This window comes from Eptatretus burgeri, chromosome 17 (assembly GCF_056783735.1).
Source record: "Eptatretus burgeri isolate ZD-2024b chromosome 17, Ebu_testis_v1, whole genome shotgun sequence".
Lineage (NCBI taxonomy): Eukaryota > Metazoa > Chordata > Myxini > Myxiniformes > Myxinidae > Eptatretus > Eptatretus burgeri.
In genome coordinates this window covers 52658225-52685120 of record NC_140977.1, presented here as the reverse complement: position 1 = coordinate 52685120, position 26896 = coordinate 52658225, and the positions used below count along the sequence as shown (strand labels likewise).

The following is a 26896-nucleotide window of genomic DNA, read 5'->3' as shown; positions in this document are numbered from 1 at the left end:
TTGGAATTTGTGCAGGGTGCAGATGATAGCTCGCCTGCTCTTCATCAAAGACACCATGGGATCGTTAAGGTCCACTAACTCATGCTAACATCTCGGATACCCAGTTTAAAGAACGTCCACCCGAGGGACAGCACCCACATTGATGCCTCGCCCTGTATACAAAACACCAGGATGACAGTTTATAGCTGGGTTGGGATTCAAACGCAGGTGATTAGCCCTGTATACTACACTATTCTTTCATATATTGTACCATACTGCACAAGCCTGCACCATACATGGTGCATTGTGTGTACTATGCTGTACATTTTGTTCTCTGATAAACAGTCTGTCCTATATTATCCTACACTCTCATATACAGTTGTCTTACACAACTTGGTTAATGTGAAACTTGATTAAAATCCTTCCCAACAACCATTTCACACTAAATTAAAGCTTGGCAGGAAGTGTGAGAGAGGCGCTTCGGCGTGAACCAACCTGAGACACATATCCCGTTCGAGTGTTCTGCTCACGCTGAAGCGCATCCTGGAGCTGCTGATTCAAACTTGAGTTCTGTGATTGCAGCGACGTGAGCTCCTGTTGCGTCTGCTCGAGTTGCAACTTCAGAGCCTCGATCTAAACGAGGAGAAAATGAGTCCACCATGGATATGCGGATAAGTAAAACAAGCGGTTTAAATTTGCAAGCTGAAATTACTGTATAATGGAGTCTTTCAGGTGGAAAGGTTTGTGCACATAAAAATAAATCTTAAAGCAGACCAAGTGTTCCATTTCATTGTAAGTACATGTGGTTTTCCAAGCTATGCAAGAACTTCAAAAGATAAGAATACTGCACCGGATCTGTCCGAACTGTGGTCGTTCGTTCCCTGTACTGTTAATCGTACAGTAAACCCATTCCCGTGTTTTATTGCACATATTTGATTGTGTTGTATTCATTACCTCCGCAACCGAAGGTGGATGGAGGTTATGTTTTCACCCGTTTGTCTGTCTGACTGTCTGTGAGCAGGATATCTCAAAAAGGTTATGGACGGATTCGGACGAAATTTGGTGGACAGGTTGGGTGTGTGACAAGAACAAGCCAAATAGATTTTGGTAAAGGTCCGGACGCAGATCTGGCCTATCGGTGGGATACAATCTCAGTCATTCTTCACAGTCTGGCAATCTGCTTTGCTTGCCAATCCTGCTGCTTGTGGCTTCAAAGGCTACCTTCAAATCTTCGTCCGCAGCCTGATGGAGTACTGCTCTCCCCCCTGGGCTGGTGCTCCTGCCTCTCACCTTTCTTGGCTTCACGCTGTGAAAACCAAGGCATTTCGGATCATTGGTATCTCCCGCGATGAGGCTGAGTCTTTGGGCCTGTCACTCTCTCACCGCAGGAAGATCAGTGGTCTTTCTGTCTTCTACCATCTCCTCTCCGGTCTTGCCCCCCCCCCGCTCTGTCGGTGATTTGTCCCCACCATATTTCTGCAGGGCGCTCAAGGGCCGCCAAGAACCCCCTTCTGGTAAAACTACCAAAATCACAAATCACTGCTCACCCTCACTCTTTCATTCCTCTTTTTTCCCGACTTTGGAATAAACTCCCTCACTCTCTTCAATCCCATTCTTCCCTCCAGGCCTTCAAAACTGCTGTTCACCACCACCTCTTATCATCCCCCATCGAAAACCACGATCTTTTCTACCCCCGTTAATCCATCCCAAACTCACCTCCTTCAAATTTCCTGCTTTCCTTCCTGAAAGTCCCTGTAATGTCCATCTTGTATACCGCATGTTCCCCGTCCCATCCCTCTCCCTTCAACACATCTAATGTCTCTGTTCCTCACTGTTTTGTCCTTCTCTCTCCCACCCTCGTCTCATTCCCCCCCCCTTGCTGTATGTTGTGTGTTCGCTCTCATATGAGCCTCAACAACGTATACAAAAAAAAAAAAAAAAAAAACGGACCTTCTGGATTCCTCCATTCACTCAGTCAATGTATTACTATCAATTGAACCGTCTCATCTCCTCCCGCAGTGGAGGTTGTTATGCTGCAAATGGGAGTGTATTTGGCCTCGTCTTGTTCCTCATCTTCATGAAAGACCTCTCTGATTGTTCTCGAAAAACTCTCTCTTTTTGCAGATTACTCCACAGTCTGTCATGTAGAACTCCATCCCATTCTCAGACAGGTAGCAGCTGCATCAGTCTGCTGATCTGACAAATGCAGCATGTCCTTCAAGCCTGGCAAATCTCAATGTTACCCTGTTGCTTCAGAAGAATCGTCAAGCAAATTCACCCATCGACTGCAATGATCAACTCCAGAAGAGGGTCAGACTTGAACTTCTAGGCCTCACTGACAGCCCCACAACATCTCCTGTGCTGACAAGAAAGCAAAGCCTGCAGCCAACAGGGCATCCCCCACTGTTCCAAGTCATTCCTTGGAAAAAAAAAAAAAATCAAAACTGCTCACAGCTTACAAGCCTTTGTCCATCGCTCTATGGAATACTACTCTCCACAAAGGACTGGTGCCGCAGCACCACATCTGTCTCCCCTTGATTCTGTGGCATCCAAAGCTCTGAACATTATTGAAATCTCACACGATGAGCACAAAGCACAAGGTCTAAATTGCTCTCACAGCGCAAACAGGCCGTTTTTTTTTGTTTTGGCTTGTTTTGTTTACCGAGTCTCTTCCACGGTATCTCAATCTGCTGTCTGAACCTTCCAACACTCTCCAGCCCTCAAGGATGCACAAATTATTCCATTGACCTCCTGGTTAAACTGTCAAAATCCAGGCATACCTTTCACCTCAACTCTTTTGTCCCTCTTTTCTCCAGTTTGTGTAACTGCCTTCCAGAGGTGGTTCAAGCACTCTACAAGTACCATTGACCATACCTAACCCAATCCTCTTTCTTGCAGGCAGTTTGCTTCCTTCCTGCTTCCTCGAACCATTTAATGTTTGTTCATTCCCTCTCTTGTTCTGTCCAACTGTGGCCCTTACTGATAATATTGTTGTGGCACTGGCGACTAAGGTTAATCCCCCTGACCCAATTTGTGGTGACGGGCGGTTAACACCGCCAGCCCGGATGGTCGAACTTCTCCCATGGAGGCCTCCAGTCGAGACTCTCGGAGATTAATGCGCTGCACCAGGACGGCACAAGAGGGGTTTATACTTGAACCCCCACGACAAATACACCGACACAGCCACATAAAATGAACACATTTAATGAAAATTGATAAATATTTACAAAGGACAATAATCAGAATAAAACAATATGTGAGGAAAACGAATCCTAAAGTCTAAATCGAGACGCCTCGACACACAGAGTTAAATACAGACAAGGGGGGGGGGGGACAAAATAAAAGAAAATCCTTCCTTTATTCTGGTATTTATCTTGGACCAGAGATGGTCTTTGTGGAACTTGGAATTGAGGTGCTTCTATTTGCACGTGTAGACACGCGCAAAATGGTGCCAAGTCGCTCTCTCGCAGCAGGACAAACGTACGTCAGGCAATTCGTAAGCGATATGCAACACCACACCAAGGCTCAGAGACCCCGTGCAGCTGCTTCGTGTGTCCATTGTCCTCACCGACCCACTATTTGACATACACGAGCCTCGGGGTGCATTCCTCACGACCCAACCAAGAGCCAAAGGCCAGCGTCTTGCTTCACCACGTGAGTAAATTTGCCTCAGCACGAGTACGAGGATCGTGCAGTCTTCTTCATGCGTCAAAAGAAAGCCAGCTGTGAAGCCCTGTTTTTACAGGCCATCTCCAAGCTAGTTCCCTCTTGACCGCGTGCGCCCCTCACTCTGCACTCAACTGTTCCTCCTCTCACTGGCCTAGTGTGTGCGCTCTCCCGATCTCTTGCCTCTGAGTGACGTCACACCGAACCCGTTTCCTCCTCCGGGGCGTGGCTTGCTCGCACGAAACCCAGGAAGGCGGGGTCTCCGCCTGCTCGGCTAGTTTGTGATGTCACGCCCATCAATCATCATGCTCGGGGGCATGACTTCGCCCGCTGTGACCCTTGGAGGCGGGGCTTCTGCCTGCTCGGCATGTTTGCTTGTTTGTTATCGTGGTTTTGGTTATAAAAACATCGTGAAAAGTCACAGGGGGGAAATTACATACTGGAGAAGTTATCCTTGATCCCTACCTAATTAACACCACACCACCACCTGTGTGGTAACACGTAACACTTCAGCTCACAGTTTCCCTACTTAATTACATCGATATGTCTCCTACACGTCCACGGACCAAACAACTCTATTCAATCCTAACTTTCCGATTAAATTCCTCCATCTACCCTCACAACTGCAACAATATGTTGCCTTTTTGCCTTCTGTCACCTCGACAAGATTTTGTATTATTATTAAGAGAGGAAAACATCATGACAGAGCAAAACTGCAACAGTAAGGACATCTGCACAAACTACAAATGAGTGCAGCCCTATTTTTGTGTCTTGTGCCCAGTCTTGTCCACCCACCCCTCCCAACCAACCCCCGACCTCTCAACTCTGCCTACAACCCCCTTATATTTTTCTCCCTCATCCTAAACTCCATTTCCATTTTCCTTGCACAATATTCCCTCTCAACTACCGTTATTAAATTATCTCTAGTTTTCAATTTTAACACACTCCTGCTTTCATTCAGAAATATTAATAAGTGGAACTTAAAAAAACAATATGGATAAAATCACGGATTATTCAAAACAAATATATATATATATATATATATATATATATATATATATATATATATATATATATATATATATATATATATATATATATATTTTGGCAAGGCATATATTCAGGCAGTGTAGAGTCAATGATATAAACTTTTTCTTAAGAAAACCACGCTTACAAGGTACATGCACCACTTCCCAAAAGCAAATAATAAGATCTTGCATCGTCAACCCAATCCCTCCACAACCTACCCCCTTCAAAAACCAACATTCCCAATTCAGTTAAGAAAGACCCCACCGAAGGCACCTCTTTCTCGAGTAGTTCCACAAAGCCAGCAGCACGGGGAGAAGATGGTGTGCCACCGACAGAGCCGATGGCTACCTGCCGCTCAGGCCTTGGCACCATTTGCTCCACATGCCGCCATTGCCGTTCGATCTCGTCGTCAGGTGAGCCAACCTCCATTTTTTCTTCCTCTCCCCTACTATCACCATCCAACTCTTCCGCTGTTCTTTCCTCCTCCACATCTTCCTCGTAGCCATCCACACTGGAAAGTCCAAAGCCATTATAAACACCAGCACAAACCAATATCAATATAATGCACCACAAAGAAAACCCAATAAAGTTCGAGCATCGCAAAGCAGGAATGACTAAAACCAGGAAATCCTGCTCTCAGACCATTCACAATCGTCTTACATCTCTTACCCCCATTTTTGGCGATCTTCCCAACGTTGCCCCCGTTCCATCACATACTGCTCGAGATGCAATCCTTGAGAGGATCTCTGTGGCTCTGGCCCCCCACGGCTGGCCATGGCTTGTTTAATGGGCCTGAATTCGGCCCAGTCAAAAGTTTTGGAACGGCCCTCACGTCGACGCTCTCGTGCACGGCTGCGGCATATGGCCACTTCTGTCACAGGCTCTGGTGGCTCAGTGGCAGTCTCGGGATGTGAAATTGATGAAGATGATAAAGAAACTGGAGTTGACAACGGTTTAATCTTCTCTTCCACAAAGCTGTGTTTGAGGAATGGTAGATGTAAGAGAGGTGTAAACGTATGGAAAAGAATGCTCTATGCCAATGTAATCACAGCAACAACGAGAACGACACGAGGGCAACATACCTCCGCCATGCTGAACAGTTTACGTTTTGTATCCCACTGATAGGTCAGATCTGCATCCGGACGCTAACCAAAATCAAATCGGTTTGTTCTCGTCACTTACCCAACTCACCTACCAAGTTTTGTCCGAATCCATCCCCAACGTTTTGAGATGTTGTGCTATATATAATCTTTGGCCTTCTCTCAATGGTAAAGAATCAATTAATTTTTTTTAATTTCTCGTATCAGGATGCTGATCTTCACCAAAATCTAATCAATTAGTCCTTGTCACACACCAAAACTGTCCACCAAATTTCATCCCAATCCATTCATAACTTTTTGAGATATAAGGCTATTATCGTTTTTGTCCCCATCCATCAATGGTGAAGAATCATTAAAAAGTTCTCGTATCTGGATCCGGATCTTCACCAAAATCAAGTCAATTTGTCCTCGTCACACGGCCAAGCTGTCCACCAAGTTTTGGCCGGATCCGTCCGTAATTTTTTGAGATATCCTGCTCACAGAGACAGACAGCCAGCCAGACAAACAGAGGTGAAAACATAACCTCCATCCACCTTCAGTGGAGAAGGTAGAAAGAGGCCGTACATCCACAGAGATTGCAACCTTCCGCATAGTTTTGATAGCAAAAGAGAAATCTTTTATCGATTAAAACGAAAAAACAAAAATACTCGATTTGTCACCTTGAGATATCTGGATTGGTAGAAGGTCGAATGTTTTTCATGATAGCTAGAATCCAGCTCCGTCTGATCCCGGCCGTCATGGCCGAGAGGGTGAAAGCTCCTTCTTTGGTCTGCCCAAGAAGGGAGGAGAACAGCGAAGTTTAACTACGAAGCTAACTTCCTGCTCATATTTTTGTTCACAAGGGTCTGAGTCATCAACATCAAATGGTTCTTCAATTTAAGGTGTATATCATTAGAGCACGGTAGTATTCCATAAGGAGGGATGACATGGCAAAAATATTACCAGTGTTTGTATGTGTTGCATTTGATTTTACGTTTAGTCTAACTCAGGGTATATTAGATGAGCTTGATCACAATCCATTGAATAAACCAATAAATTAACAAATCAATGAGTAAATAGATTGCCAAACAACCCACACTAAACCAACAACAACAAAAATTAAAACAAGCAACCAGGAAATCCTCTTGAGGACCACGAGTGTGATTAATGGCAAAAGGGAGCGGCTTGTGCATTTTCAAAAAACCCATCCACATTGTGGTGGTGTCTTCCTGTTTAAGGTACAAGAAGCAAGGTGAGATAAACGAGTGACCGTACATGAATCTGGAAGCAGTAGTTCCGTTGGGCCTGGACATCTGACACGTCAAAGCAGCTCGAGAGGTTGATTTCTCCATCCAGATCCAGCGCCTGGAAAGATGTTCTGGTCAATCGGATCAAAACTAAATCTCATGAAAAATCAGAAGGGTCATGCAAAGCTCATTCCTTCTTTCGGACGAAGCCGAAGCTGGATATGAAAGGTCCTGCTGGTGAAGGCAACTCCAGTAACACAGATGTCCCACTTTAGCATCACACACACAAAGTCAGGAATGACTTTCATTTCATATTGCACTAGATAAGAAACACCCGCTCCCTACGGGAGTGGAAAGTGGGGTAGGAAGTGGGGAGGAATATATTTTGTGTTGTACAACTTCCAGGAGTTTCATTTTTTTTGGCGATAACATCCAGCTTTCAAGCTATGCTGTTCAGCAGTGCAGGAGTGCATTAGCAAGTTTGATAATTCACCCACTTCTTATGATAATTCCCCACTTTAACCCGATTCAGGATGGGCCTTTTTGAAGTGTTTAGGCTGTTTGGTGAACCCACAATATGCTGTTGACATGAAATTAAGCACATACATAGGGTGTCATATGAAGACGTTATTAGCATTGTATTTTGTATTGCATCAATGCTAACAAGTGATAGGGGGAAATTCACCCCTATCACTTGTTCAGAGAAAAAAAAAATCATGAAAAAGTATTTGGCAATTCGTGGAGGTGATGGAGAAATCGTGAAATTTCGACAAGGGGATCATTTTGACCTCTCCCCAACCTGAATAGGGTTAACATAAAGGTAAACACTTAAGCTGGAGGAGGCCATCCCAACTTTAGAGTGTTCAAATGCACACTCAGAGTACAACCAGCACTTTTCGACTTATTTCATCCAGCGGTTTACGAGTGCATGAAATAAAGAGCACGTTCATAAATTGGCCAAGTATTTTAAAATTCTATATTGTTTTCATACAGAGATACTATTGTAACACGAAATCGCTGGAACTTCTCACACACTCCCACCGAAAGTGGTGCTACACAATACACATTTACATGGAGAATTTTTGTCATGACCCCTCCCGAACCTCCACGACTGAATTTTTTTTTTTTTTAAACTCCGAAAACCTTCCCAGACACAACCCAAGTACAACCACCAAATTTCAACTCATTCTGTCCAGTGGTTTAGGAGTCCTGACCACATGCAAAGCTTTTGTCCGCAGCCTGATGGAGTACTGCTCTCCCTTCTGGGCTGGTGCTCCTGCCTCCCACCTTTCTCGGCGTCACACTGTGGAAACCAAGACATTTCGGATCATTGGTATCTCCCGCGATGAGGCTGAGTCTTTGGGCATCTCACTCCCTCACCACAGGCAAGTCACAGTGGTCTTTCTGTCTTCTACCATCTCTTCTCCAGTCTCGCCCCCCCCTACTGTCTGCGATGTCCCCCCCATATTTCCGCAGGGTGCTCAAGGTCCACCAGCAACCCCCTTCTGGTAAAACTACCAAAATCACCAATCACTGCTCCCCTTCACTCTTTCATTCCTCTTTTTCCCTGCCTTTGGAACAAACTCCCACACTCTCTTCAATCCCACTCTTCCCTCCAGGTCTTCAAGACAGCTGTTCACCACCACCTCTTATCTTTACCCATTCAAGACCACGATCTTTTCTACCCCCATTAATCCACCCCAAACCCACCTCCTTCAAATTCCCTGCTTTCCTTCCTGAAAGTCCCTGTCGTGTAAGGTCCTGAAGGTCCCTGTGGTATCCATCTTGTTTACTCTGTGTACACCACCCCATCCCTCTCCCTTCCACAGATCTCCTAATGTCTTCGTTCCCCACTGTTTTGTCCTTCCCTCCCCCGCCCCTCTTGTCTCCTGCTCCCCTTTTTGTGCGTTGTGTGTTATCTCTCATACGAGCTTCGACAATGTATACAAAAAAAACAAAACAAGCACACCCATCCACGAGCCTAATTATATACAGCATGATGCCTCCCATTCCATGCCTTTCCTTCCTTTCTGTACTTTTCAGGCAGGGTATGTTCAGAATGTTGTTATCCAAAATGATCATCTTAAGCCTATTAAAACAAAACGAAGGGCTGAACACATCGGCACACACCATTCGGTACAGCACAGGAAGTAGTACCTCGTGCACAGATTTCCTTTCATGTCAATGTTGATGTTATTGCAGGGGTCCATGTTCTCAGAGAAGTTAAATGATTCTGCACTGAAGGATTTTGGGAAAATCATTTTGCCGTTTAAGAAGCCATTTTAAGTTTCATCGCTTATGGAATGGGGCCTTGAATGTGGTTAAAATCAGTCTGCTTTCCAGTCTCACCTCCTCGGCAATCGAGTCCTTGTAATAGCGCAAACTGTGGTCTGTAAGAACGAACCAGTGCTTCTTCCACTGGAGGGAAGGGAAGAGAAGGTGGAAATTGGGGGAAAATGAGAATGGCGGTGAAGGGGAAAGTGTAAGAAAGGCGAAGAATCAGTAAACATCGATATATTAAAGAACAGAGGACAGACAGCGAGAGAAATGTGAATGCACCTGTTCATCTGCATCCAGTTTTACCATCCATCCTTTCTTGAAATTCAGAAGATCAGGCTGCAGGGGTTGGGGGGGGGGGAATGCAGCAAAAGAAGAAGAGATTGTTATTGATGACAGAAACAAACTAAAATTCATTTCAGCGTGAAAGTTTAGATGTTCATAAGTTTGTTCCCTCAAGTCTTTAAAAATCTAGACTGGGTGGTATAATGGTTAGTGCGTCCGCTCTGAGGCGAGGTGGTCAGAGGTTCGAACACCGGGTTGAGTTGTACCAAAGATTCTAAAAATGGTACGTGCTGCTTCCTTGGCTTGACGCTCAGCATTTAAAAAGGATAGAGCATGGGCAAATAACCGTAGGTTGGCAATCAGCATAGGCTTTGATGGGCCTCATGGCCTCCACCTGCAGTGAACTTCCTTGTGAAAGAACTCAAATTATTATTTTTCACATAAAATTCCATGCCATCGATATATTACATCGGCAAAAAGGCAAGATTTTAACAATAACCCGCTTTTTCCTTCTCACAGTTTGGTTTTTATTGTATTTTTCTTCTATCCCCTCAATTCACCCTCATCCTCCTCTGTGCAAGCAATTATGTAGTTGCTCTGACTAACAGTACTACAGAATTGTCTTGGATAACTTGAGAACATCTTCTCATCAAAGCATATTAAATGCATTTAAAATTAGCTCAGAGCCCTGTTCACAACTTATTACAACCAACTTGGAATTCCATCAAGCCGAGTCCACCATCGACACATCAAGTTCACCAAATAATAAATTAATAAAAACAGGATGCACCGACAAACCAGTTATACACACAGTGTATAAGATACAGCAAGGAAGAGGGCTCTGTGACCCCTACTGTCATTAGTGACTCCGTTGTCCGTCGATCCAAAGATTTGGCACGACGTAGGAGAGGTGCTGCTGATGCTGCTGCCGCTGCCGCTGTGACGTCAGCACAAGCCTTAGTGGAACCTGTGGCAATTCCCTGCATTGGAAAAGGAAAGAAATGGCAAGTGGTGGTCAACATAGCCATCAACATTCACACATTCCTTTCAAAATAAATGTTGAAATTCTACACCCTGACTAACTTGAGCTACCTGACCTAAACTTGCAACGGTCGAGGTGAACCCTTTGAGCAGCAAAGGCATGAGGGTGTATGCATGTGATACTGTTGGCTGGTTGCACGTGTGAGTGGTTTCTATGTGCGAGTGCAACCAATGGCTAACCACGTGGCCAATTTGCCCGCGTCTCTCGCTCCGGCCATGTCGTTCCACCATGTCAGCGTCCAACCTTGTCGCTGCTTCATTGATCCTTGACCTGGAAGAGGTAAAGTAAGCCTTACTAAAAACTTTGGAAACAAACAAGCTGCATGATCGAGAAGCCAATCAAGGTGCTCTATCTTGGCCATTATAAGCATTTTATTTATTCAAATAGAGTATTTCACAACAATAATCCATTATATTGGCATTCCATGAAGGGCTCGAGGACTGTGCCATTATTTTGGGAACAGTCTTCTTTAAAACATTAATCTTTGGTGCAAGCCGGAAACCTAAACCTGTTCCAGCAACAGCACCTTTGTTCAGCAAATCTCCCATGACTGCCTGGTGAAGGAGACGAAAGGCCCGATAAGCTCTCTCCTCGCCCTGGGTCTCGGAAGCAGTAGCCATTCTTTGGCTTCCCCTCCACTTCGCTGCCATTTACGGAGCTATGCTCTGGCGTTGGGGCATCTGGCAAGCCACATGTTACAATAGCAGTCAGGAATCGGAGTGATAAATGAGGGGACCAAAGATTAATCGTGGAGGAGGGGGAAAGGAGAGAGGAGGGTTAGAGGTCACACAAAACAAAACTTTCCTCAATCACCTTTCAAATGTACCATCAGCAAATCACCCACCATTGTGAGTGCTTCCTGGGACAGGGGACTTCAGAGTCCGACCTCTTCCATCGTCCTGCCAGTAAGGTGCACGGGTCTCTGCAGGTTTCTCACTGCTGGGAAGAGATGCTGCTGTAACCGCTACCTTGGCGGGCCCAGGTTCCTACAAGGTGATCAAAAGCACGACCGTTCTCAAGCACCAGCACATATCATGTTGAGACCCGTACGCACATAAAAAAAAAACGAACTCGACAAACTTACGAGCTGTGTCGGAGGTTCCACCTTCCTCTTCTTCTTCTGATTCTGCTTGTTGGCTCGAGGGTATGGTGTGAGAACTTCGTACCACCTGCAGGGTTTTAGGGTGCAAGGAATGCCAGTGAAGGTTTAACAGCTTTACCTCAGTCAAGCGAATATCTCTGTAACATCTTGTTACAGTGGTCACACTCTGCAACTCTTGTTACTCTATAACATCAAAGCATACCCCAATAAAGACCGAAGCACACTTAGAAAAAAAAAACTAGAACGGCACTCTTCGACATCGCAACGTCACCAGATATGCGTCCTTCCACATCATTACATCATTATACATACTTGTACCAAGTTTGATTTAAATCCCTCAACCCAGATTTAAAAAAAATAATAATAAATAATTCTGGCTGCCAGACCATGTGTCCGATCAGGTTGAAATTCAAAACATGCCTTCATCACTACTAGATCATAAATGTGAAGTTTCATGTCGATCGATGAAGCAGTTCAAGAGAAATTTTTTGCTAAAGATTTTCGGTCAATCCAATACAGCTGCCAGACCGTGTGACTCATCAATTATTTGTGAACACCCTGGTATCCCCAAGGCTTGGGGAACATATGTGTGAAGTTTCCCCTCAATCTGTCCAGCCATTTTGGGGAAGAAGATTTTTTTAAGGTTTATTCTTCATAAAAATCATAGCCGCAAAACTACGTCACGTCAAAAGTGGAGAACTTTTGGTTTCTCATGGATAGGCCTGTAAATACCTGTAAAGATGATAGATCATACCTGTAAAGTTTCACCTCAATCTGTTGAGCTGTTTTGGAGAAGATTTTTGAAGGATTTTATGTTGATGACGTCATCAATTTTTAACCCATACAATGTAGCCCGAGATGACCCTCAAAAATTTCATACTGATCAGATAAAGCCTTCGACATGCAATTATGATGTCATAACGAAGCCACCTATGACAATAACCCCCTCCCCAAAAAAACACTTATTTCGCACGGCCGGGGGGGGGGGGGGGGGTACTTGACATGTGCCAAGTTTCAATTTTTTTCCCATGGAGCGGTTTTGGAAATACAGAGATCCATAGTTTTTCCTTTTTTCCAACATGGCTGCCACACAATGTGACCTATGACATCATGATCATCAAAACATTTGACATGAGTCGTCACACCTATGGTGAAAATTCTGTGTCAGTCGGATAAACGGTTGCAGAGAAAAAGCGGACGTACGTACGTACGGACAACTCAAAGACATAACGCTTCTGGTGATTTTGTCAGTGGAGGCGTAAAAATTGGTTCATATTTCAAAAGGAGCACTCGAGTTCAAACATAGCTTCAGATCGTTCTCACGCACTTGGTTCCCATGATGCAGTCAATATCATCAAAATATTTTAAACCCATAAGGTTTAATCCACACGATATGGAAAAAAAACCCCAACAATTTACTAGCTTCGTATTTGAGGCTCCCTGTTGAAACCCTTAAGCCACAAGGGTCTGCTGGAATGATGTCTAAATGTGGGGGTGGTAGAGAGCTGGGAAGGCAGGATGATTAGTATCTGGAGGAAGTAAATAAGAGAAGATTTTGGAGAGGATGAAATTGTAATACAAATCAAGAAGAGCGAGAGAGAGAGAGAGAGAGAGAGAGAGAGAGAGAGAGAGAGAGAGAGAGAGAGAGAGAGAGAGAGAGAGAAAGAGAAAGAGAAAGAGAAAGAGAAAGAGAAAGAGAAAGAGAAAGAGAAAGAGAAAGAGAAAGAGAAAGAGAAAGAGAAAGAGAAAGAGAAAGAGAAAGAGAAAGAGAAAGAGAAAGAGAAAGAGAAAGAGAAAGAGAAAGAGAAAGAGAAAGAGAAAGAGAAAGAGAAAGAGAAAGAGAAAAAGAAAGAGAAAGAGAAAGAGGAAGAGAGAGAGACAGAAAGAGAGAGAGAGAGAGATAGAGAGTGAGAGAGAGAGAGAGAGAGAGAGAGAGAGAGAGCGAAAGAGAGAGAGAGAGAGAGAAAGAGACAGAGAGAGAAAGAGACAGAGAGAGAAAGAGACAGAGAGAGAAAGAGACAGAGAGAGAAAGAGACAGAGAGAGAAAGAGACAGAGAGAGAAAGAGACAGAGAGAGAGAGAGAGAGAGAGAGAGAGAGAGAGAGAGAGAGAGAGAGAGAGAGAGAGAGAGAGAGAGAGAGAGAGAGAGAGAGAGAGAGAGAGAGAGAGAGAGAGAGAGAGAGAGAGAGAGAGCGCCCTGCCTTCAGTGAGAAGAGATAAAGGACAACTCTGAAGTCGATGGTGACGCTTTCCACCTAAAAGCAAAGTTGAAAGATAGCAAAATGCTCCACCAGGATTGACAGACACATCATCAAACATGGAGTTCAACTTTAAAAAAATTATTTTTAAAGTTTAAAAAATCGTTACATATTTCATGTGGCCCCAATGTTGATTGCATATACAAAGTTTCATTTTAAAATGTATTTTTTTTAAAGTGCCCAAAATTACATTTTTTTGGTGTTTGACCTTTTTACCCCACCCAAGGGAGCATGATACTGCTGTTGCACCTTCTATCCATGTGGTTACCACAACTAATAAGTCTGGTGAACAATGAAGATGGACGGACAGACAGACGGGGCAGATTACAATCTATCCCTTATTTTTCAAAAAGCATGGGGATAATGAAATGTGAGATGGATCTTTGGGGCAATAGGTGGCACGTTGATGTGTCATGAATTTGGATGCAACATGGAGATGGCACCAATTGCTCACAAAACTAGAGAGTTCATAGAACATGATACCCCATGCAGTGTTTAAGTTTATACTTCAATCTAAATATAATAATTAATGATTTTAAAGATCGTTAAAAAAACCTGGAAGTTTAGCACTATTGAAGCAGTCTTATACATCACCCTGACACACCACCTTATATTGTTACGAATTTGGAAGCCTTGTGAAATTTGGAAGAAAAAAATAGGATTTTTTTTACGCCAACAACAACACTGCTCGAGGAATTGTCCACGCTGTTCGCGTGCTCACGAAGCGTTTCGTTCTGGCCTGGCGCCAAATGAGAGAATGCGTCATTTTTCAGCCAATGAGAAGAGAAGGGGTTCCAAGAGAAGCAAAGCCTCTTCGGGGGGCGGGGAATTGAGATGCCCCGACATGCACCCCGACCAATCATGGAGAGACGACGGGTTTCCCTGGTGAATGAGGTGTGCGGAGGGGTGAGACACGTCCCCCCCCCACCCCCGACGCGAGGGAGAAAAGATAAAGATGGGATGGCGCGGTTTCTGGTGGTCAGGGCTCGTCCTGTCGCTGGCGCTGGTCTGGTTCCCTGATCGCATCTCACCGCTTGCGCTGGTCTGCGTCTGGCTGCCCTGGTCCGTCTTTTGGCGAGCGGAGCTCCAGGAAGGGGTGGATGTCCAGCCATGCGCTGGTGGACAGGTAGCCAGCCATCCTGACTCCCAGCCGAACTATCCTCCGCGGCTGGAGAGCCGAATAAAGACCATTTGGGTCCGTTTCTTTTGTGTGTGCGTGTGTGTGTCTGTGGGCCCAGTCTATAAGTAGGATTGTTTGAAGGCCTTGTACATAATTGTATTGCGTAGTCGTGATAACTCTGCCCTTACATGCTTCCCTCGTTCCCCCGATTATTGTTAATAAATACCCCTATTGTTGAATGTTTCAGCTCGTCCTTGTCCTTTCCTTCATTGGTTTAGCACGGTGCGTGTTGGGTGATTAAAAAGGCCGTTGCTGCCGTAGTTGTGCATTTGGACCGATGGGACCTTGGTAACCATCCGCTCGGGTTATGAACGGGTTGGCACGGAAACGGCTCGTCCCGTTCGAGCTCCGTTAAGGGTGTGGATTCCTCAGTAGCCTGTACCAAAAGGTAACCCTGTACCACGTGATTGAATTATTGACGATTCACGGTCCTGTAAGGGACCCGTACCTTCGGAGTTATCCGAGGGTAACGATCTGAATTCCAGTGTTCGGTGGAATCGACTCTGCTGCTCCAACTCGTGGTTGTCCTCGCAGCCGATACCCGGCCCACAACAATATAACATGTCCAAGTACTGCAAAATAGAGGTTCTTGGAAGTATTTAGAAGGCGATTTCTGTTCTACAGTGTTCAAGTATTGACGACTACATATATATATATATATATATATATATATATATATATATATATATATATATATATATATATATATATATATATATATATATACATATCTGTCTCTCTGTTTACGTTTAACCACTTCACATGTGGTTACGTTTAACCCTTCATGGAATGCCAATATAATGGATTATTGTTGTGAAATACTCCATTTGAAAAAATAAAATGCTTATAATGGCCAAGATAGAGCACCTTGATTGGCTTTTCGATCATGTAGCTTGTTTGTTTCCAAAGTTTTTAATAAGGCTTACTTTACCTCTTCCAGGTCAAGGATCAATGAAGCAGCGACAAGGTTGGACGCTGACATGGCGGAACGACATGGCCGGAGCGAGAGACGTGGGCATGTGGTTGCGTTCACATATCTCTGTTTACGTTTAACCACTTTAACCACATGGACAAACGTTTAACCACTTCCCCAACTCTCTCTTCCTCATATGTGGCAATTTCAACTGTCACCATGGAACTTGGCTGGTTATTGGTACCTCTCTCACCAACCATGGCATTTCAACAAAGGACTTCTTCGCAGGACTGACTCAATCTGAACTTTCCCACCCAGATTTCTCCCAATGGCAAATCCTCCTGTCTGGACTTGGTGATGACAAACCTCCCTGCAAATGTCTCCTGTTCTTCCTCTCTCCACTCCAATTGGTTCATCTGATCATGTGCTTGTGAAAGGCAAGTTCACTCAGGCAGATTTGAAAGGACTGCAAGCAGCCATCTCTTTTCAGGACTGGTCTCCCATATATACTGTTTCTCATGTTAACTCGGTCTTGGAATTCATCCACAGAAACCTGCTCTCTATTTTTCCCACCTGTAGAACCAACTTCCACATTCTTTTCAATCTGCACGAGGTAACCTGATCCGCTCAGTGTACAAATTTATAGCTCTTCCATGAGTCTCGACTATGTATAGAAACAATAACGAATAAATAAAGTGTAATTTAAACAAGTCTGGAGACGGCGATGGTTCACCAGCAATGTACATGGTACGCCTTTTTTATTTTTTGACCTTCGAGGGGACGCCATGGGCAAACTGGCGGGAATCGGGAAAAACATAAATGATGAAAGTTGTAGTACTCGAAGAGCACTACTTGCATACCAACTTTCATCCGAAACAGTTGAAAACCCGAGGAGCTCGATGCCCAATTTATTGATTTTTTTGACATTTTCTAAGTTCGTGACCTTATGACCTTGACCTTGAGACGAAAATTAAAAATCGAGCTCCGTGGGGCTATGCAGGTGCCATTGAGCTAACAAAATACTGAAACCCCTGCCAGATTCGACAAACCCCCTCGGAGAAGATGTAACTTGAAATCGGCTACCCCCTAAAACACGTTTTTTGGGTGTGGCTCCGCCCATAATGGGCGCAGCACGCCCATTCTCAGGAAAACACAACTAGATCATGATATAAACCTCCCACCCAAGTTTTATCAGGGTCGGATCAAAACCCACGCAGCTATGCTCGGGACAGACAGACAGACAGACACACACCCATAACGAATATAGTGGTCACTGACTGACTCGTGAACCAATAAAATGAATATTGTTAAAAGCATATAAATAAATTAATTCCGTATTTTACCGCTGTTTTGCACAATGTCTATTACACCCCTCCCCCCTTCCCCACCGAATCTGACACATTACACAAGGTATTCATGCCTGTTGTTTGTGTCCTTTATGACATCTTCAAAAACAGTAAGATTCCTGTTGGAATGATTAATGATTAATGTCTTCTGATTCGTGTTCAAAATAAAACATTTAATTGAAATCAGTTGTTCCTCGATGATAAACTGACAAGACGGACGGACGGACAGACATGACTGATTGCTTCACCCCGCTTTTCACTTTGCGTGTGCGTGCGGGGTATCAACAGCGATAACTGCACGAGGTAACCATGTACGAAACCATCATCAGACGCGATTTTGGATGAGATCTTGTACACAATCAGACTCAGGCAACAAAAAGGAAAGGTAACACATTTAGAGGTTCTCAAAGAGGCTTAGGGCTTTGATTAATTGCGAAACGTGGCAATGAATTCAACAAAGGCAGACGTCTCCATTGTGTGGAAAACGATATGTTGGATCAAAGATGTTCAAGGCTGGAAGCAAGGAAATAAATAGCCAGGCCATATTAAGCAGCAAATGTCATCCTTTTGACAAGAGAAGCATTTCCTTCCCAATAGGTCAAGTCCCAAAATAAGATCCAGCTCTGCTTTGGTAGAGAATAAAAAAGGAAGGAGCGGGATTTTCAAATTCCAAATGACATTGCCGTGTACAAATGGCTGGAGATGAACTTGCATTTCTGTACAAGCTCAAAAGTTCATGCATTCCTTTCATAGCCAACATTCCCACCCTGCAGGTTGCAGGAATTTTAAAAAACGTGGACAATTTCTCAAAGCTTGCTTGCATCTTCAGGATCAACAAGAGGATTGTTTTTAAAGTTTTTTTTTTTAATTCACATTCCCACGGTTGCTGGTGGTAGCTCCCAGCTGCATCGATCCTCACAGCACGATGACGGTAATAGAGCTCGACGAATAAAGGGAGCTGCAGCAGCTTACAATGAGCATGTCATGCTGGGGAAAGTGCAGTCACAAAGCACTTCCATCAAAGAAGAGTATGTGAGTGACCAGAAAGCAGACCAAAGGAAAATTATATATACAGTGGGGAGAACAAGTATTTGATACACTGCCGATTTTGCAGGTTTTCCCACTTACAAAGCACGTAGAGGTCTGTAATTTTTATCATAGGTACACTTCAACTATGAAAGACGGAATCTAAAACAAAAACCCTGAAAATCACATTGTATGGTTTTTAAATAATTAATTTGCATTTTATTGCATGAAATAAGTATTTGATACATCAGAAAAACAGAACTTAATATTTGGTACAGAAACCTTTGTTTGCAATTACAGAGATCAGACGTTTCCTATAGTTCTTACCCAGGTTTGCACAGACTGCACCAGGGATTTTGGCCTACTCCTCCATACAGATCTTCTCCAGATCCTTCAGACTTCGGGGCTGTTGCTGGGCAACACAGACTTTCAGCTCCCTCCAAAGATTTTCTATTGGGTTCAGGTCTGGAGTCTGGCTCGGCCACTCCAGGACCTTGAGATGCTTCTTCGGGAGCCACTCCTGAGTTGCCCTGGCTGTGTGTTTCGGGTCGTTGTCATGCTGGAAGACCCAGCCACGTCCCATCTTCAATGCTCTTGTTGAGGGAAGGAGGTTGTTGGCCAAGATCTCGCGATACATGGCCTCATCCATCCTCCCCTCAATACGGTGCAGTCGTCCTGTCCCCTTTGCAGAAAAGCATCCCCAAAGAATGATGTTTCCACCTCCATGCTTCAGGTTGGGATGGTGTTCTTGGGGTTGTACTCATCCTTCTTCTTCTTCCAAACACGGCGAGTGGAGTTTAAACCAAAAAGCTCTATTTTGGTCTCATCAGACCACATGACCTTCTCCCATTCCTCCTCTGGATCATCCAGATGGTCATTGGCAAACTTCAGATGGGCCTGGACATGCACTGGCTTGAGCAGAGGAACCTTGCATGCGCTGCAGGATTTTAATCCATGACGGCATAGTGTGTTATGGTTTTCTTTGATACTGATTTTCTTTGATATATATATATATACATATATATATATATATATACATATATATACATATATATATACATATATACATATATATATATATATATATATACATACATATATACATATATATATATATATATATATATATATATATACATATATACATATATATATATATATATATATATATATATATATATATATAGTCGTGGTTGAAACCCACTTCAAGGCACCAACCAAATGCAGTTGTGGCAGCTAGCTTTTGGCGAGCGCAGTGGTCTCATGAATCGAGTTGAACTTCCCCAGCTTACAATGTGCCTTATTGACAGGTTCGGGATTGTGGAGGTGTGTGTGCTTGGAGGCAATGGGTCAGGTAACGTGGCCGCATAATAATCGCGTCAATCGCCTCAAAGCGAATCCAAGCTACGTATTCTTGAGTTTCCTCATCCAGTGACAGAAGTGTAGTGTAGCATTGTGAGCATCACAGCGATCTTTAAAAAAAAAAAATACACCAATGTCTGGAAATAAAGTGCTCAAATACAGGGTGGAAATTGCTCGTTGGACAAGTTGACAACTTCAAACAGCAGGCACACCTTTAACTCAGAACTGGACTGATGTACAAAGCACAATGGCCCAAATGCCTATTCCACCCCATCATGAAATGGGACTTGGTGCTCCGGTGGTCAGTTTTCACCGGAGGGCCCCAGGACGTCAATCCGAGAACATTTCTTCATTCTTCTCTACCGACAGGCTGCAGGAACAGCGCTAATCCGTAGTGGAACGCCAGGTACGAGCAATTTACAGTTTGCACGGTCAACAATAAGATTGCAGAAAATTAGGGAACACATATTCATCATAGAAAGAGAAGCAACACCTGCAAAGCAATCCTTTCGCCACAGCCTGGGCACATTTCTCTTGTCGTGTCTGAGAGAGAGAGAGAGAGAGAGAGAGAGAGAGAGAGAGAGAGAGAGAGAGAGAGAGAGAGAGAGAGAGAGAGAGAGAGAGAGAGAGAGAGAGAGAGAGAGAGAGAGAGAGAGAGAGAGAGAGAGAGAGAGAGAGAGAGAGAGAGAGAGAGAGAGAGAGAGAGAGAGAGAGAGAGAGAGAGAGAGAGAGAGAGAGAGAGAGAGAGAGAGAAAATGAATCCGGTTGGTAATAAAAGAGGGAGCAAGGAAAACGATCAGGAAAGTACAGTTAAATAAAGATGTGGATAAAATAAAGGAAGGTGTAAACAGTACACTGGACAGGACTGTGTCAGAGTGACCTGTGAGAAGATCTGCATTTCATCCGAGGAAACGCGGTTCACTCGCATACTCGGTTTTCATAGTAAGCCTTAAAAATGCACCAATGAGCAATCTTTTAAAAAAAAATTCGTCCCAAATCTATTCTCCAAAAGATGGAAGATGGGAAAAAACAAGAAAAACAAAAAAGAGCAATGAGCATACCTGTGACGTCACTTGCACTTGCATTACGAATGCAGCAAATCATGGAACTAATTTCCCTTGAGGAATCTGAGTCCGTTGTGCTTCGAGGTTTATCTGCAACTGTTACCTTCCCTTCCCCTCCCTCCAAACTCCCACCCCTTCCCCTCCCACCCCAGTCCCTCCGGACATCTACCCCACCCCTTCCTCCTCCACCCTTCCCCTTCCTCTTCCCACAAAGGAATTTTCACAGAGTTTTAACCACGTTTGGGAAAAATAAATAATTCATATAAGACCCGCTTTCGATTCCTACCAACCTCTAAGGCCGAGGTCACATTTGCCACGGCGGTCGTGGGGTCTCCAAAATCTGTGGCCACTAGCAATTATACGGCGGCCGCAGTATTTCCATGGTCACACAATGTAGCAGTCACATATGTTTTCATTTTCCGGGGAGCCGCACGGCGTATTTATAAATTGTGGAGACATTGTGAAATAAAAACGTGGTGGTGCCATACGGTCATTGATTTGATGTCGCACGGTGACCTTAGGGCGTCGCTGCGGCGGCCATAGAATTTTCAAGGCAGACGCAAGGTGCTGGTATGCTCCGAACCAGGAAGTAAATTTTTTCTCTCTTCTCTTGTCTTTTTGTTTTTCCTTGCCACGACATTGCGAAAAGGTAAAATACGTTGGCGATAATTGAATAATTGGGTATTAAAAATAAATTGCGAATAATGGTAACTGCGAATAATATCGAACTTCCGGGTCACGCACATACGGGCACGCGAGAGTAAAGAAACGGCCTGTGTGGTTTATTTATTTTTTATTCTTCTTCTTCTTATTATTTTTTTTTTACGGGCATGTACTAGTATTTGTAGAACGAAGAAGTAGCACAATGAGAAATAAAATAATTCAAATTTAAATTCTTTATTTAAAACCTGATGTTTCAAGAAAAAATAATTATCTTCGTCAGAGGCGTTGAGAGTGTTGTGGTGGTAACACCATTAAATTCCGTTGGGGACAGTTCGCATCATGGATTGGTGGTCCAAGTCCTCGCCAATTACAAGGCTTCCTTGCAATTGAATGACTGCTGTTTGTTTTGACTTTGGACTCGATTGTGTAGTGCTTTGTATGTGGGATGCAAGTGTCCTCTGCCCTTCAAGCCTACATTACAAACCACCAGTCAATTCCGATTTCGCGAAGGACGTCGCTCAACGCTTCGGCAGACAGATGCTTCGCGCTATGATCCAAGACGCACATACCAGACGGTCCCGCTACGAGGCGGAGACGATGTCATCCAAGCTTAACTGCCTGATGATCCTCGATAACGACATCATCATGCAAATCGAGAAAGCCATTCAAAAGACGTCTCGACGACACCATGATGAGATCACTAAATTGGTTACACACAAGATCTACAACAACAGAAAAATGATGACTGCACAAACTTTCTGACAGATGTCGAACCACAACAGAGGTCCATTGACTCGAACGTGGCCTCAACTTTAACACAAGTGATGCTACTGTGGTTGACTTCATCGCTGCTCTCGAACCCATCATTTACAACCTACCTACCAAACAAGGAGACAAAGAACGATTCCAGGCACAACTCACCACAACACTCGGCAACCAGAAACATAAACTGTTCATAACAACCAACAAGTCTTAGGCGCTACGAAGTCTCTGCAAGAACAAATCCATCGTCATAGACCCCACCAACAAAGGCCGTGCGTGTCACTGTTGTGATGAACCATGCCCACGACAACCACAAAGCCAAGGTTTTATTCGATGACAACACCTACCATACAAAGCCTTGTGACCCTACAAAGACCATAAACAAGCAGGTCACCACCACTTTACAGAAACTGCGAGATGTAAACCTCCTCACAAACCAGGAATGGGACGGAATGAGTCCAACAGACTCCGCCATTCCACGCTTCTACGGGTTACCGAAGATCCACAAGGTTGATGTCCCACTCCGACCCATCGTGGCCTTCAGAGGAGCACCCACCTACAATCTCGCTCAGTGTCTGTTCCGCCGACTTCAACACTTTAACAACCCATTCACCACATAAAGTAAAGAATGCCAAAGACTTTATTGACCGGATCATAAATGTCTGCCACGAGAGTGATGAAACTATGGCTTCATTCGACATCGTTTCATTATTCACATCCATACCCGTCAAATTGGTGACACAGACCTTAGAACTGTACATCAACAATGAGTAAGAGCGAACCAGCAACAGCCACCTCAGCTCTGGTCATCTCATGTCACTCATTCAACTTTGCCTCAAATCGATGTACTTTGTATTTGACGGCACCACATGCCATCAACATGAAGGAACCCTGATGGGCTCACCCATCTCGGGGCCCATCGCCGAACTGGTGACGCAACGCTTTGAAGAACTTACTCCACACGGTGAACCTTCTCCAAGTTTGTGGCTGCGCTACGTTGATGACACATTTGCGATCATAAAGAAGGCAGATGTTGACCGTTTCCTTAAAAAGATCAATTCAACATGGCCGGCAATACAGTTCACGTGTGAGGTAGAACAAGCTGGATCTCTGCCAATCCTGGAAGTACATCTCTCCAGGGACAGAGACAGCAGGTTACACTCACGGGTGTACCGTAAACCCATCCACATGGACAAAGTTTTGGACTACCGAAGTGGCCATCCTACCTGTCACAAGAGAAGTTGTGTTCGCAGCTTAGTTGACTGTGCAAAAACACACTGCAGTGACCGTGAACAAATGTCGGATGGAGATATGCTGCATGTCACTCAACTACTGCGATAAAACCACCACCCTAATTTATTCATCAAATGCTGTCGCCGGAAACCCAACTACAACAGTGACAGTCCGACCACACCAACACACATGGTAGCACTTCCTTACATACAACACGCTTCTGAAACCACAAGCTGCATACGACGTGAATACAATGTCAACATCACCCACAAATCACAATCATCCTTACGAGCACAGCTGTCAAAGCCGAAGGACCACGTGAACAAATTTGACAGAAATGATGTCATCTATAGCATCCCGTGTGATGACTGTGAAATCAAATATGTTGGCCAAACGTCCAAATGCTTATCCACACAGCAAATCGAACACCCACCAACATGCTGTAAGGTGACAAGACAAGTTGTCCTTGGTTGCAAAACACACACACACACACACACACACACACACACACACACACACACACACACACACACACACACACACACACCTTAAGGGAAGGTTCTTCAAGCGAAGGGTTTGGGGCCTGGTCGTGGACAGTTTGAGCAGTTCCACAACAACTTGTGTGACATCCGCCTGACTAGTGAGGCAGCAAGCGCAGACATGCAGAGGACTTCCCTAGTGTCCTCAAGCAAATCATAGAAGGGGGTGGGTACGATGCTTGGCAGGTGTTTAACGCCGAGTCGGGCCTATTTTGGAAAAGGATGCAGAGCAGGACTTACATCTCTCAGGAAGAAAGGCAAGCACCAGGATTCAAGGCTGCGAAGCACTGGGTGACTGTGTTGTTAGCTGGTGATGCTGCTGGGGACTGTAAAACGAAGCCCCTGGTTGTCCATACGTCTGAGACCCCATGGGCATTCAAGGGCTACATCAAGAACCATTTGCCCATCCTCTGGAGATCCAATAAGAGCGCCTGGATTACGAGCTCCCTATTTCACGAGTGGCGAAGCGTGTATGTTCTCTCTGCATGGAAAGAACATCGTGCAAAGCGCGCACAATGTTGATTATAAAATCCTACTCATTGTTAACAACGCTTCCTCTCATCCAAGGATGGATAACGTGAGTGACAATGTTCAAGTCGTGTCGATACATCATTGATCAACTTGCCACCAAATACTGTCGGTGATCCAGCCTATGGATCAAGGCTTTACCTCTGTGTTCAAGGCATCCTATCTGCAGCATACCCTGTGTCAGATGATCGAAGCCACGGACAAAGATGAAAGCCTCGGCATCTGAGCTTTTTCCGAGTGGCCACAACATCCTCCATGCAGTGTATAGCATTGCAGCTGCGTGGGAGGACATCACACTGCAGTGCATGAACAGTGTGTCAGGGAAAACTTGGTCGGAGCGTGATATCGATGTTAGAGGTTTCGAGAACGTTCTTCCCCGTGCGTAGTCTGATTGTCGAAAGTTGGCAAAGGAAGCTGGGTTTGATGAAGTGCATGATGATGATGCGGAAACGATGGAAATCGCTGCAATCGCACAGCGAAGAACTGACAAAGACTTCATGGAACTGGAAAGAGAGAATGCACTTGAGAAGGAGGAGGAGGAGGAAAGTCTGAAGAAGTGAGAGTAGAAAATAAATATGATGATACGAACGGAGAACGTCGTGCAAAACGTAACGAGAGGAGTGCAGCAATGTGGAAGATACGACGTGGAAATTTATCATGTAAACAAAAAGGCAGCGAAGCAAATCTCGATCATGTTTTATTTTAAATGTGGACAAAATGGCCAGTGAACAATCCCAGGAAGAACCACACAGTGTTGACGATGACGTAGAGACGTTTGGGAGGTGGATCCTGCTCCTTTCCTTCTCCTCCTCCTCCTCCTCCTTGCATTCGGCCACTCCCCCACCATTTTCCCTCCCACTCCACCTCCACAAGCTCCATCCACGACCATCGTCAGTGAGTGAATACAGTACAGTACTGTACATGACTTTACATGTTACATTTTTGTTATTTATGTTGTGGTTTTACTTATCATTTGCGAAAATCGAAGATTTTTTTTCAAGTATATTGGCTGGTTTCGTGCGTTATTCTGTTTGGCTGTTTGATTATCACATACAGGTCACAATTTTAAACTGATCTTCACGAAACTTCACCACGTGGGAGAGGTCTTCATAATCAAGAAGCCTGTTGCTTTTTTGAGGTCAAAAGGTCAACATCTGGCAAAGGTCAACAACTTAGGTTAGCTTTCTAAAAGTCAATTTTCATCCCATTGACTTGAAATTTGAAGAGGATTTGCATATCAGGTCACTGAATTCAACCAACAATTATTTTTGGAGTCAACATAGGCCAAAGGTCAACAACTAAGGTGAGATTTCTAAAATCCTCAATTTTCATCCGATTGACTTGAAATTTTAAAAGATTATATTTTTCAGGTCACTGAATTCAACCAGCCAATTATTTTTGAGGTCATCATGGACCAAAAGGTTAACAAAAACAAAGGCCAAAGGTCAACAACTTACGTTAGATTTCTAAATTCCTCAATTTTCATCCCATTGACTTGAATTTTGAAGATTTGAATATCAGGTCACTAAATTCAAAGGTCAAAATTCGTTTTATGGATCTCACAAGTATTGTGCTCTGCACGACATCTTTCTTGTGTTTTTTTTTTTTGTTTGTTTGTTAGGTATTTTAATCTAGGCTTAGGATGTTGTTGAATATAAATGTACCAAAATATCCCATTTTAAAACAAGGACAAATGTGTCCAAGAGCCACATCATAAAGGTTTTGTCTTCACCAGAAGAACAAGAACAACGCGGAGCTCTCTTAGAGCCAGCGTTCGCAACGCGATGCCGCTAATAAATAAAAAATAAATAAAAAAATAGATAAATATATAAATAACAACAACTTCCGATATTTCGTCACGTGCCTTGATGGAGCCAATAGCGAGACCCGTCATGGAGGCTCCTGTTCATAACGAGAAAATCGTGTATTTACGAAATTACAACACATTAAATGGAATAATCTTTGAATAGTAACGTGAACTTTTCGAAACTTTAAAGCAAATGTCCGAATATATTTAAAAGTTAATGAGAGACGCTCTCAAAAGGCACCCTCAATGCGAGGATGTGTACAGGTGTTTAGTATTTAAGGAGATCCGGATCCTGTATATAAAAGAGCCGAGTCCAAAAGGTCTTGTCTTCACAAGAAGAAGAAGAACAACACGGAGCTCTCTTAGAGCCACGTTCGCTACGCGAGACGTGGCTAAAAAGACTTAGTAAAGGTGTTTTTAGTGCAAAAAAACTTTTGACTTGGGACACATTAAATGTTATTCACAATAATTTAAATGGGAAAATTAATTTCCAACAACGTCGCACTTTTT

At 44.0% G+C, this 26896-nt stretch overlaps 1 protein-coding gene across 8 annotated transcripts in view; it reads right to left on the bottom strand.

Annotated features, from left to right (window-relative positions):
- The window catches only part of LOC147010111 (myosin phosphatase Rho-interacting protein-like), a 198760-nt gene that overhangs the window by 25453 nt on the left and 146411 nt on the right, over positions 1 to 26896 (bottom strand). For 6 of the 8 annotated variants that reach the window (XM_085862250.1, XM_085862249.1, XM_085862247.1 and 3 more), the window contains 12 exons: positions 11689 to 11773; positions 11449 to 11590; positions 11131 to 11284; positions 10784 to 10874; positions 10417 to 10542; positions 9560 to 9616; positions 9350 to 9418; positions 7029 to 7118; positions 6434 to 6543; positions 5344 to 5649; positions 4948 to 5185; positions 475 to 612 (listed from right to left, as the gene is read on the bottom strand). In XM_085862250.1, coding sequence (XP_085718376.1) covers positions 475 to 612; positions 4948 to 5185; positions 5344 to 5649; positions 6434 to 6543; positions 7029 to 7118; positions 9350 to 9418; positions 9560 to 9616; positions 10417 to 10542; positions 10784 to 10874; positions 11131 to 11284; positions 11449 to 11590; positions 11689 to 11773 — 1606 coding nt within the window. Of the gene's footprint in view, positions 1 to 474; positions 613 to 4947; positions 5186 to 5343; positions 5650 to 6433; positions 6544 to 7028; positions 7119 to 9349; positions 9419 to 9559; positions 9617 to 10416; positions 10543 to 10783; positions 10875 to 11130; positions 11285 to 11417; positions 11591 to 11688; positions 11774 to 24291; positions 24314 to 26896 lie in introns of those variants that run through there. The other 2 variants (XM_085862252.1, XM_085862253.1) reach the window with 2 other exon arrangements.